We start from the raw sequence: 13,825 nt of genomic DNA on the forward strand, positions 1-13,825 counted from the left end.
GACTCGGCTGCATTTGTCGCGCACTTTATCACTTTCTTGTAGCTGACTTCAGTTTCCTGTTCCCGACTTTTTTTATTTTTTTCTTTGTTCTTCATTCTACATTTCTTTAGAAAATTAGAAACAAAAACTAAGGGCTAATGTCTACAGCTACATACCGGCACCTCAAAGAGAATCTTAACCAAGCCAATATGTACTCTAAAGCATCGGAAACATGCTAACATACATAATAAACTACACGTTACCTCTTGTGTTCCACCTTCTCTTTTCGGGCACCGGCCTTGTGGAATATGCACAGTTGCTCATAACCAGTGGCACGAGTTGTGTATTCTTGCACATTCACAGTGGCATATGGCCGGACGAATTTACCCAAGGACCTGCTTCTATTCCGGAGCTGGTCATTCAGTAACATGCCCAGTGGGTGAAGTATGCCTAGATGAAGTTAGATAGCCACATTAGGAAAAGTGTGTAAAGTTCCCAGGGAATGCTAATTGCAATAATGACTTGCTCTTTCGCTGTCTTTTACCTTCAAACAGGGTTGTCTGGGCTGGAACCGGCATGGTAATATTTTACGTAACTACAATATCGATGACAGGACTCGCCTTGATCTACTGGTACAGGGACTGTGACCCCATGCTAGTTGGCTCTATTACACGGTATGACCAGGTACGTTCCCCTCCAATAATAGCCTGAATTGACGGAGCAATGACCTAGGTGCTCCCAAATGAAGCGTCGTTTATGGCAGGTTACTTGCCGTGAGCGATAACGAGCAATGAAAGCGGCTTTTTGGAAACAAGCACTGTAATTTTAAGTAACCTATCGTGTACTCCGGCTTTCTGTGCCCTGTGCCTCAAAATAATACATCCCCCACATGGACTTTTTACTTGCTTGAGGCGGCATTTGAAACTATATCGTCTGGAGTGCCCTGTTCTGTTCCACACAATACATGACCTGCCCAGTTCCATTTTCCCCCTTAAAGTCAACTTAATGCACCACCTATCAAATGAGGGTTTCTACCAACAAAAAAAAACGGGAAAACCGGGAATTGTCAGGTACTTTGAATAGTCTGGAAATACTCAGGAAAAACACAGGGAATTTCGCTTCTATAAAGAAAAAATAGCTTTAATTTTATTGAAAAGGAACGAAATCTAGGGTAACGCTGGCTCCAGTAACAAAGAGGAATCGTAACGAATAGTCTTTGACGCCGTCTCAACGGCTGGAGGAGTTGTCATTGTGCAGTCAGCGAGCCACTTTTCAAACTTCTGATAAATCGGACGGCTTCGCGGCGTCACCACCTACCGCATAGGGTCAGTGTATTGGCGGTGAGCTCGACCACTGGAAAAGCTAGCGCCACCTTCGGCGTGACGGGGCATTAGGGATCGTGTGGACACAGCGGCCACGTCGGCTGGTTCGGAAGGGCCCAAGCGAGCTGAAAACGAAAGTTTAAAGGCCCACCTGCGCCACAGTTCTGATTAAGTGGTGAGGCTTTACCGTCTTCTTTGTCTGCTTGACAACACCTGAAAGTACTATAATCGGTAGTGGCTGCCTTTGGAGGCGTGCAGGATGGTAGGCTACAGCTCGGTGCCGCAGTGCCGGACGTACGCAACGGAGCCCGGTGTCAGCCTTATTCACACGTAGCCACAGGGCAAGGAGCTGCGTGAAGCTTGGCTGGCAAAACTTAGAACAGGCAGACAGCCATCGGCTACGGCTCCGGTATGCAGCAAGCACAGACGCGAGGAACATTTTTGCTACGGCGCCGGAAAAGCGCGATGTTCGGTGAGCAGCAGAAAACGTGCACTGAGACGCTCGCTCGCGCCCGCTGCCCGGCTAATGTCATGACGCTTTATTAGGTCTATGAACTTGTTGATACTAGATTCTGGCGAGTGCGCTGGAATGGAAAGGGAGCGGTGTAAAGAAGCGCATTAAAAAAAGGCGTGGCATATGGTAATGTTTGTGTTATGAATTAATGCCCTGAATTACGAAAAAAAAAACAGCGAAATCGCATGCTGAGAGGACCGACAAACATACAGTGCGATGCAATTTGAGAAATAATATTGAAATGTCCAAGAATTTAGAAGACAAAAAATAATTGAATCGTTGCGACGGCACATCGCAGTCGCCGTAGCTAGGCGTCAAAATGTCTATAACGGAATTATTTTTGAACAGTTCTGATAGCGTTCACGCAAGAATTTTTGCTAGTGTACTGTCAAATGCTCATATGCTGCGGCCTCAATCTCACGGCATGGTGCGAAAACGCCCTCACAGCGAAAGAAAAACATTGTACATGGACATGCATGTAGACGCGCAGTCGGTCGCTGCGAATTCGTGTGATCGCTCGAGTGAGGCTCCATTCTGTTATGCCGCATTTGGTTATATAAACAGCCCAGTATAAGAACATATTTCACACAATTTACTCTCAGTGTTCGCCTGCCTTTCACGCAAGAAGGCGGTTCGCAAGACTCCATCGCGGCGACCGCGTGCAGTGGCGTTCACGTACTGTATGTATTCGGTAAAGAGATAGCGTCTGTAAACGATTCTGTGCTTTCAGTTTGCCCAAGATTATTATATCGGCAGTCAAAAACTTCCCCGTTTTAAAAGTACCTGCATAAATGCCCAGGAGGACGGCGGCGTGGTGTTTTTATTGACCGCCGTAAGCTAAACCTATGAGGAGCAATACTTGTTGGGCGTCGCGTGATCCCGCATACTACGCAAGTGAGGCGCTTCCGACAGATGGTGACTCCGTAACTCCTCGCCGCCAATAGCAACGTCTGGAATTTCGGACGCAAGAATCGTTCACCGTCCGATTGTTTGGACTTTTTGCCGTGACTGCGGGTGCGAAAAGGTATTAATCAAAGCCACCACCTTTTATGTTCATTATCTCGCCGCCTTGAACCGGCGCTCTCGCACTCTGGCAGCAGTAGCCACCACCGCGGCAACACTAGGCCGAGCTGCTTCGACATTCGCTATTAAGCTTCTTGCCGTTCGGTGCCTTGATTTCCTCTGAAAGAATTCCACGCTGTCAGCAATGGCACCGACTGCGCCTTTCTGGTCCTCGCGATGGGCTTCGAAGCTCGGAAAGCCCGACGCGTTGCATAACTCTGGGTCCTGATAAATAGCTTCGTCCCCATACACCAGTTTTATGCAGTTAAACATGCACAAAAGCATTGCGGAGAAGCATAAATACGTGAGGAGGGGCAATAGTCACGGGACGCAATATGTATTCCTTAATGATACAAGCGTGCACCCACCATCTCCTGTCACAGTACGAGCACGGATATGCCTAATAAGTGAAAAGCTTTCTTGGATGTGTCTGTAGCGATTTTGAGCCCTTAAGATGAGTAAAAAACTTGCATAAATTTTTGTGATCCTCCCTTTTTCGAACTGCCCGGATTTTCGGACGTTCTCGCAGCATCTAGGGAGTCCGAAAAATCGGGCGTTTACTGTACCACTAAGAGGGTGCTTCAAATGGTCCGTGAGGCGAATGCGCGGCAGAAGGAGGACGAGAACAGAAAGCGCAGGTGCATTGAGAAATGGACGCGAGAGGAAGCGTGCCGCCACCTTAATGGGGGAGCTGGAGCTCAAAAATAAAGTGTTGGCTGACGGCGAGAAACAGGTGTCCCTCATCCAGACCAAAAAAAAACCGTTTAAATCAGTGAAATGCAATACCAAGGCGTGTTGTAGGGACTGAGAGTATGTCAAGACACTTCAGGTTGATGTAATTACCAGTTGTTGGGTGAGAATCTCACTTGTGACAAAGTTCGGGCCTCAAACCAATGAGCTTGCTATCTGTTGATAGAAACAGCTCATATTCGGAAATATTTCCCTCGATATGCATCTCCTTTTTATTCGTTTTCGCGAAGGTTCAACCCGATTCGCAATAAGTTTTACTATTCTTTTTGAAGGTATTTTATTCGCCGAGGAATTTAGTAACCCCATCCTCCTGTTTTCTTTTTTTCAATAAAACAAACGCTATTCCTTACCATCGAAATTGGATGAAGTCATTTTTATTTTTAGCATGCTTGCTAGATAGTTACAGCATCGGAAAACATTGTGTCAGCCCTTCTTGACATAAAACGAAGTTCTGTTCAACTTCGCTCAGGGAATTTTGCAAGGGTACTACCGGAAAACATGTAAAACCCAGGGAATTTAGAAATATCAACTAGGTAGACATCCTGAAGATAAATTACCACTTTTCCAGAATGTGAGGAGACATTCTTCATGCACGGTGTTATGTATACCATTGTTGATGCTGATTAAAAGAAGGAAGTGTCGGAGGCAGTGCATCAGTAAACCAGTTGAAAAGTTAAGGAAACAGCGAGGGGAGCTTAACTACTTAAGCGACACTCCACAAAACATTGAAAATGAGGACGGGCTCATGACGTTGAGATTGGTTGATTCAATTTTGTCGAAAATCTAGCTTGTCGAACAAGAGTTCATATTCTACCTTTTAAACCGCACGGCGCTGTCTGTCCAGGCTTCCGCTCGCTACGCAGGCACTAGCGCATACATACTACACCCTAAATATTTTTTTCGAAAGTGCAGCATCCTCTAGATCAGTCGGTTTATACAGATATTAAATTCCACTAAGATATGTGCCTTTCATGACAATGTGTAATATCTGAACTTCCCTTGTGCTCTTTTTTTACCTTCACAGGTGGTACCACTCTATGTTGCCCAAAATCTCGCAACTGTTGCTGGCCTGCGTGGTTTGTTTCTCGCAGGACTCGTAGGCGCTTCTGTCAGGTATATCGCCCTCATCTATATTTTTCCCGTTGCGACAGCTACATAAATAAGTATAACAGGCCGTTATTTGCTTCAACCGTGGATAAATGAAACTAAAGTGTAAGTTATGCATTTGCGATTTCGTTCAGTAATTGAAACAAACTTCTAGAAGCATTGATAACGACGACTGATCTAATGCTTAACGGGAACTTCATGTGTTCGTCAGTCCTTAATCTAAGCTACTTAACTATAGCTAAACGAAGTTGTAAGAAAGGACTCACAAGTATTATAGAGTGTGGTGCCGAGATCAAAGGAGCTCATGACAATGTGTAATATCTGAACTTCCCTTGTGCTCGTTTTTTACCTTCACAGGTGGTACCACTCTATGTTGCCCAAAATCTCGCAACTGGTTCTGATGATGTATTGAAGGACATCATCAGAACCTCATTCTCGTGATTACCACTAGACTGAGGGCAATCGTGGCTACAGATTGACAAATGCATAGTTGCCTTTAGCATTGTAGTATTCTTCACGTAATTTCCGGTATCTGTGCTTCTATAGTCGTTTCTGGCTATGCTAGTGCCAATTTGTGTCACTGGGCAATTGTTTGTCCCTGTGTATTTGGGTGTTGGAAACCAACCTCTGGAACAGCTTGGATCACTGAGCATGTGCCACAGACACTGTGCAGCTTTCCACTGAAAAAAAAAAATACTTGAATTATTCTCAGTAAGACACAGAATTGAAGCCACGCGCCTTATGTATTCGTATGTCATTATATATATATATATATATATATATATATATATATATATATATATATATATATATATATATATATATATATATATATATATATATATATATATCCTGAGAAGCCAACAAACACTGACACCAAGGGCAACATACGGGAAATTACTTGTGCTTAATAAAAGGAATGAAGAAACGATAAATTCATGGAAATTAAAGTGGATGAAAAAAAGAACATGCCGCAGGTGGGAACCGAACCCACAACCTTCGCATTTCGCGTGCGATGCTCTACCAATTGAGCTACCGCGGCGCTGTTTCCCCATACACTTTCTTGGGTATTTATGTGTACTAATAGAACCCTGGGAGTGTTAGCCAGCGCCACCACTCACATACCTTGGCGGCGGACGTAATCGTGACGACTGTGGCAACAAGGACGTTCCACGTCCGCCGCCAAGGTCTGTGAGGGGTGGCGCTGGCTAACACTCCCAGGGTTCTACTAGTACACATAAATACCCAAGAAAGTGGATGGGGTAACAGCGCCGCGGTAGCTCAATTGGTAGAGCATCGCACGCGAAATGCGAAGGTTTTGGGTTCGGTTCCCACCTGCGGCAAGTTGTTTTTTCATCCACTTTAATTTCCATGAATTTATCGTTTCTTCATTCCGTTTATTAAGCACAAGTAATTTCCCCTATGTTGTCCTTCGTGTCAGTGTTTGTTGGCTTCTCATGATATAACTAATAAAAATCGGGCCCCTCGGTTAACCTCTTTTCTTCTCGTTTATATATATATATATATATATATGTATATATATATATATATATATATATATATATATATATATATATATATATATATATACATATATATATATATATATATATATATTCGTGATACCCTCAAGACCGAAAGCATTACAGAGGGGAGTGAATACACAAGCAACAAGAAGTGATCAGATGGACAGTAGGTTAAGGTATATGCGAGAAATTGGCTGCTAACACAACGGTAGTTTTTTTCTAAAAAACGAGAAATGTAAGCTGACAGCTAATCACAAACTAATGAAGAGAGTAATAAGCCATATGCAGTGCATAGTGCAAGTCATAACTATTTATACAATGTTAGCTAATCTTTGGGTAAAGGCATGGTTAACGTTGCAACACATGTCAGCAGGAAGGTAGTTCCATTCTTGGGATGTAGGAAAAAAGGCATTGAACGAGTTTTCGTGTTACACAAAGTAATCCATAACAAGGAAGTTGCTGCGCAGTAGTCTTCAATTATTCTGATCGCTTACTGTGTTAGTGCGTTGCGGGAAACACACTTTTTATTCTTTTATTTGGAAGCTACTGTGATTGGCTGTAATGGACGACACTTGTTGCGTAAATGATCGAATCAGGTGAGAATGGATCTAGAATGGTGGTTAGTATGCGTAATAACTTCAATTCACGTTATTCTCCGGTTTGTTTACTGTCAGAAAGGCCAAAAAAGATTAAATGGTCGCGTCTGGACCTCTCCTCGTAGTCAGCAAGGCATGATCACATAGTGTCTTCGCGATGTCATAGCTGTTTAATCGAGTTTAGCAGAATGGTTAGCTCTACATTCGAACCATCCGGCATCTCCTATTTTTCTTATAATTGTGAAGTATTTCTTTAGGAGGAGGGGGGGAAGAAGGTGGAAGTAATTTTAGAGTCCGTGCTTTTATCGTTATTTCTATAGGTTTAACATCTGACGCCACTTTGAGCTTTCTCCTGCGCTTTCACCTACGTTCTCACGGAAGTGGAATGACTTTCGTTTGTTCAGCAGGACGGTCAAGCAAAGACTCGAGTTCTAGGGAAGGTGTTCTACGGAAGGCCCCGGGTTTTTCTCCACGTCCCCGGAGCACAAGAGCAGAAATCACACCGAAAAACACTTGCAAAAGTTTTCGCAAATAGCATGTGGGCGCAGGAATTGAAGTAAATATGGATCATCCAATTTTTCGACACACATGAAAACTTTTCCACATATATGCGAACAGTAGAAGCCAAGTTTGGAAAAATTTTTTTTCAGTGGGCACTGTTTCTGTGCCTGCTGAAGGTCAGAGAGACGTTCCACTCAACCTGAGGGGAGCAGATCCTGATGTTGATTGGGCTGGCAGAGCATGGATGAGTTGCACCGAAGCCAGATGCACCACTGAGAATTTGTTTGATACTATTGGAATGCAATCATCGTTATACAGTCGTAATTATGCAGTGCGGTATAGCATCCTTATTTTGACGTCACGGTCATTAAACTTTGTCATTCTTCTACGTCCGATTCTCATCATTATGTCGTCGTCATACATTCGTCATGCTGTTATGGTCACGCTGTAGTTTTAACGTTGCCATCACTTCGGTAACGTCAGCCCATTTTCTCATGGCGCATTCGTTATACTGCATTCGTCTTTCTGTCGATGTCAGTCAAGCTTTATCGTTCTATCTCTTAATCATGGTGTAGGGATTGAAGCGTTATTACGCCTTCGTGATCATGTCAGTGTCATCACTGCGTCGTCGACAGACTCAGGCAATTATGCATTGCTTCTCATATGACTGACTGTTGTCATACCGTCGTCGCCGTGCCATCGTCGTCATGCATTTGTTGTCATCCCATACGAGCCAAATAAAATATTTTTTTCAAGCTTAAAGGCCCGGAAAATCACGCGATCGGTGGCACGTCTATATTTGCGTGGCACTTTTACGGGTTTTGTGGGCTTGTTTCAATGCGTGGAAAATTTTTTATGAAGCACGTATAACGCAAGGCAAAGATGGAATGGGGTTTTTTCATAGTGGCTTAACATTTTCTGATTGACAATATTGCTTTTACTATAGTGTTTGATAATGTAATGGTCGATTTGTAAAGATTTGTTTAGTTAGGTAAAATACATAAAAAATAGTGTTACTTGGTCCAAGCGAGAGCAACAACATTTCCTTGGTTCTCCCCACCTACGTGGCAGGTACATTTTTGTTTTATTTGGACAGTAGTTATGTGGGATGTCTGACACCCTGTATATTCAGACACGCGCCATTGCTAGAACACTGCGCCGTCTGTCGAGAGAGGAGTCTGGCTGCATACACTTCTTATGCATGACGCGATTTGGTGATGGCAGTGCGCTGTCCCTAGATTGCTTCAAAGCTAATGGCACTAACGTCGACATTCATCGTGAGGTGCATTCTGCCAGAATTACTCCAGCGCTACGTGGCTTTCTGACGATGATTAGAGACGAAAAAGAAAAAAAAAGTTTAGTTATATGAAATAACATTGGAATCTTAGGCAGCAGCATCTGCTGCAGCCACTCTTAAATTTATCTGCAGGTTTGGCACTACAACGCGTATTCATTCGTTCTACAGCGGTCACTTTTCCCTGCCTTGCTACAAAGCATGGGTTACATCCCAGCAACTTACACACCGAACTTCGCACGTTAGCATGAGAAGCGTAAGCAGGACAAAGAATGTTCGCTGCCTTGTGTTACACTAAGCAAAAAAGATGCCATAGCGAGAGTGGATTCGCCGCGTCTCTGTCACTGTGACCAGAAAGCGTTAAAGTGTTTTCATGCCTAGTTAATGCACATAACAGCAATTTTTTTAGTTTTACATTTTGATAACATTTAAGCACCTTAGGTGAGATTTCAGTTCTAAGAAACGCGATAATAGGCGCACTACTACGCGCGTAAATAGGCAATAAACATGCATTTCCCTGCGGCCCGTCTACTAGTGTAACATTACCAGGCCACGCGCATGGCACAACCTACCTTCTCGGTTCCTCTTCCGCCCTGATACCCGCTTCAAGTAACGTCCAATACGCTGCGGGGACCACGTAGGGCGTATACGGGACCACTCGGCCAGCAGTCACAGGTTAGGAACGGCGAAGCCTGTGACAACTCCCGAGCTGCGGGAGTTGTCGATGAAGCCCTAAGATGATTCTTTTTTTACACCAAGACGTAAAATAAAATAGGGGTACGGCGTCTTGCAGAGCCCGCAACTACAACAAAATGCAAAGGGCAGAAGAGAGGTTTAAGTATATGTACACGCTATTTACAATGCATTCCCTAGCCCACAAGATGGAAGAGAGGCCACGCGACATCAGCGAGTCTCATCACCTTCTCTACCGCCCTCAGCTTTCTCTGTGGCTGTGCTTGGTAGCAATATGGTGCCTTCTATTTTCTTGTAGCGCAGGCAGAGTGAGAGGGAGACGCAAAAACAAATTACACAAAGAAACAGCACTAACTTTCAAAACAGATGTATTTCTAGTTCTCGCAGGCGTAATTATAACGTCATAGAACATGTCGACATTGTTCGGTAAAGAACAAAACAGGACGACTACACGCAGATACTCTTTTGGTTCAATGATAACAGAGATGTTTTTATTGATAAAATATAGTGGCGCATGCACTAGAATATTGGTGGCACAACGCCGGACCGTCAATTTTTCGACTGATAAATCAACTAAGCTTTTTGGCTTAGTAAAATATTACTTGAGTAAGCAGGAGTAGGTATTCCCTTCAGTATGCGATTTTACAAAACGATAGCTGCTTATAGGCAGTTTTCTTCGGTGCATATAGTGGAATGTACGACCAAGACGCGCTGAAAAGAGGCAGCGCGAAAGAGAAAAGAAAGGTAGTGGTTGTCACTCAAATTTTGTCTGAAAGCACTCGGCACATTCGACAACTCAGTAAATACTGCCCCTTGCAGTTGAACGATATCTGAAACTTACAAATAAATAAAAAAGAAATATGCGAAATGTCCAGAGAAGTCGCTGACGCACACCATCGAAACGCAAAGCCCTATTCATCAGTTTGCGCTTCATTTAAATTCCATAAAACCTACATCAGATTGCTTGAACTTTGCCTGATGTTTCCATGATGAAAAATTCTCAGCAATTTCATGTTTTTCGTTCACTGCTTCCGTTGAATGCAAGACAAAATGACTCGACTTATTCACTACTGCAATATTCTGTTCTGTTGCAATTATCAATGAGAAAACATTATATGGCCCTTGAAATAGAAAAGCCGCCTTTGTACGCAACGAGTGGTAAGAAATATCATCATCCGTGACGTCATTCGCGTCTTATATGACGCCAGTAGTAATGCATAATTAAGGTTAGAACAAGTTATAGTAATCTCACTTAAGATGGCATAAGGGAATTAAGGTGAACTAAAGTGAATCAAAGTGATTTGAAGGGGATTAAAGTTGATTAAATTTCGTACAAAATAGAGCAAGGTGGATTAGGGCAAATTGAGGTGGATTAAAGTATAATAAAGTGGATTAATGTGGTATAAGGTTCGTACAAATGAGAGCAATGTTTACTACGGAGGACTAGTGTAAAATAATAAAAGTTATTACGGATTATGATGGGTCGAGGCTAATAAAAATTAGGACAAGGGTGTATTAAGGTGGATAAAAGTGGCGTTGTTTAGAACATGCGACAATGTATAAGGTCACGTATCATGGACACAACGAATTAATTATAGAAGTCAATATTTTCGTATTGAAATAACGTAAGGATACCTAATTGACTGTCAATTTTTCTGCCTGCAAATCTTCACAGAATTCTGCACTACTCAGGCATGATATTTTGTCCAGCGAATGTGCACTGGCTGCGGCTCATTTACCGTACGATTATTGACTATCTTCGCTGAAAGTAAACCGCTCCAAGAGATATAGTACTTACATTTAGAAGGACCTATGCACCTGTTTCTTTGATCACCATCTACCAACAGGGAGCACAAGCTGCGCCATAGAACTTTTCGATTATTTACGGCTCTTTTAGCTCTTAGGGATTGTAGGCACCCAACAATATTACGGGCGCAACAGATAACAGGCCCCGAAAAAGAATGATTCACTTGTGGACACCAGCGTTGTGAACAACGCTGTACGTGCAACTCCCATAGCAGCTTTTTTATCGCTTTTATTCCAGTACAGTGTCGTCGGTGATCAACTCTCATGCCGCTACTTTCTACACTGACATTGTGGCACCGCATTTTAAGATGTCCGCCCGGCAAGCCAGCACGGTGACCCACGTCCTGGGTGAGTGACACGCTTGCCTGTATTGAATCAGAACAACGGACGCTTGACAAAAGCTTTTCTTCCATCTAACACCCCACAGAGGACAACAGGAGCAACATCGAGTGACCGTGGTAGATCCTGTAATCATTTGTAGCAATAGATCTACAGTGGTCTTTCCCGCCATCACAAAATACACCCTGCTTATATACTCCTGCGATAACGCAAACAGTGCCGCGTACTTCGTTGCGCAACCGATCAATGAATTTGAATAAGAAGCAGTAGAAAACTAGCTCTACCGGCGGCCTTACTTACTTTCTTTTCACACCACTGATCGGCCTCTGGTAGTCTAACCTGCTCAATCACAGCTTGGTTCAGTACATTGTCTGACGAGATACCCTGGTGAACTGAGAAGGATATTTATATCCCTGCTTCTCTGTGTGTTTTTGAGTGTACTAAAGAATCAAATCTGGTACACTGCGTCATTAGTGAGAACGAGCGCCTGAACAAGGTAATACGAAGCTTAATATACAGGATGTCCCAGCTAATTTAGCCAGAGTGTAAGAATATGCAGATACCACGTAGCTGAACAGAACAAAGATAACGTTTGCGGTCGCTTGGAGATATTCATTTATTTGATTCCGCTCATATGGATAATTATTTGTTTTTCAACTCAAATATTATAATAAGATAAAAAGTGTCAACGAGAAAAGTGCAGAGCGACATGAAAAACTCCCAATACAGCTTTCTTTTCGTCAATACGTGCTACATAAATGTGCTTTCTCGAGCGTGAAACAAGCCCACGAAAACGCGAAAAGTTCCTCGAGCAGCCAGTCGCCCGGCAATTTTGCGTGAATTTGCGGGCTTCTGTTAGGCTTGGAACAACACTTTTATGTAGCACGTATTGAGCAATAGCAAGCTGTATAGGGAGTTTTTCTTGTCGCTCTACAATTTTCTCACTGAAACTTTTAATCTAATTATAATAATTGACAGGCTGATTAATTATTTGAGACAAATTTTCTAATTAGCTAGAATGAAAAAAATAGTTTGAGTGTCTCCAAGAGACGCCAAGGAACCTTACCTTCGTTGTGACCAGCTATATGGCATTTGCATTTTTTTAAAACACGGCTAAAGTTCGGTGGGACACCCTGTATATTGCCGACGGTCGTGCTCTACTTTGTCGGAGGCTCTACTTCTGGAGCTCTCCTCCGGGAACTGGCGTTCAAATGTCGAACACGAGGTAGTGAAGACGTGTCGCTTGATCGTTAGACTATTAGCTTTCTTAGGCTACACTTAGACTACTACCTACAACAAGTGCCAGAAGATACGGAGTTGTCGGGAAAAGGTAAAAGCTACCCTCATCCTGAAGAAATCTTGCCAAGTATGGAAACCCTAGAGAAAAACAAGGTCACTGTGTAAAAATCATAGCAGTGTGGACTAACGCTATCAATGAAAACATTCACCACTCAGCCACCCGTTGTCTTCAAAATCCCCGTGTCTAATAAGTGGCCGAAGTGGAAGAAATGCTTTGAAAGCTGCAGCAATTCCTCTGGACTGGGTAGCAAGTCCGAATAATTCCACGTGATGACTCACCTGCACGTCATGATTGATGAAGCGGCATTAACCTCTGCCACGTTTAACGTTACCGGAGACGACGCCAACAGAGTCACGCCAGTCGTCCAACACTTTGATAAGTATTTCCTTCCACGACAAAACCACACATTCGCACACATCTATTCCAACACGCAAGTTCCGCGTCAAGGTATGCCAGTAGAAGATTTCATCAATTTCTTCCACAGTCTCTAAAATCACTGGATTTGACACCATTCAGGAAGAGTTCATGTGCAACCACCTCTTTGTCAGCACTCTGGACACGGCAATCAGCAAAGCTACAAGTCGACAGTGACCTTACTATACCTAAAGCTATTTCAGTGGTGAGACAGACAAAGAGACTTCGAGAACAAGATGAATATCACCGTAAGGAGCAGACTGTCAGCGAAATTGGGTCTGATAGCAACACAAAACAAGGGAAGAAAATTTTTTAAGGAGTGGCTCACAATCAAGGTTTCATGCCAAACTGAGAACAGGAGCGTTTACTTTCCCACAAAACAAGTGCTGAAAAATGGTGCGGCTGGTGCGGATGCAACCGACATCCTCGTTCCCATTCCTCAGCTTAGTCAGAAACATGCGGAATACGAGAGAAAAAGCTGCTACGCATCAGCCTGCATATCTCGAGCAGTTGACTGCTTCGAGACACAGAAAAAAAGGGAATGAAAGAGCGTACTTCGCCATTGATAAATAGTAGGGTACCGATGTGTGAAACGTCCTGTGAAACGATCGTCACCGCCCAG

At 43.4% G+C, this 13,825-nt stretch overlaps 1 protein-coding gene and 1 non-coding gene across 2 annotated transcripts in view; one reads left to right on the forward strand and one right to left on the reverse strand.

Annotated features, from left to right (window-relative positions):
* Positions 1-539: 539 nt before the first annotated feature.
* LOC142557966 (putative sodium-dependent multivitamin transporter) overlaps positions 540-13,825 on the forward strand; it is an 80,876-nt gene continuing 67,590 nt past the window's right edge. Inside the window, exons 1-3 of the mRNA XM_075670142.1 lie at positions 540-663; positions 4,652-4,740; positions 11,389-11,498. Coding sequence (XP_075526257.1) covers positions 556-663; positions 4,652-4,740; positions 11,389-11,498 — 307 coding nt within the window. The 5' untranslated portion in view covers positions 540-555. The remainder of the gene's footprint in view (positions 664-4,651; positions 4,741-11,388; positions 11,499-13,825) is intronic.
* TRNAS-CGA (transfer RNA serine (anticodon CGA)) lies at positions 5,704-5,776 on the reverse strand. The gene has a single exon. It is a non-coding gene; the product is annotated as a tRNA-Ser (tRNA).

The sequence above is a fragment of the Dermacentor variabilis genome, chromosome 9 (assembly GCF_050947875.1).
Source record: "Dermacentor variabilis isolate Ectoservices chromosome 9, ASM5094787v1, whole genome shotgun sequence".
Lineage (NCBI taxonomy): Eukaryota > Metazoa > Arthropoda > Arachnida > Ixodida > Ixodidae > Dermacentor > Dermacentor variabilis.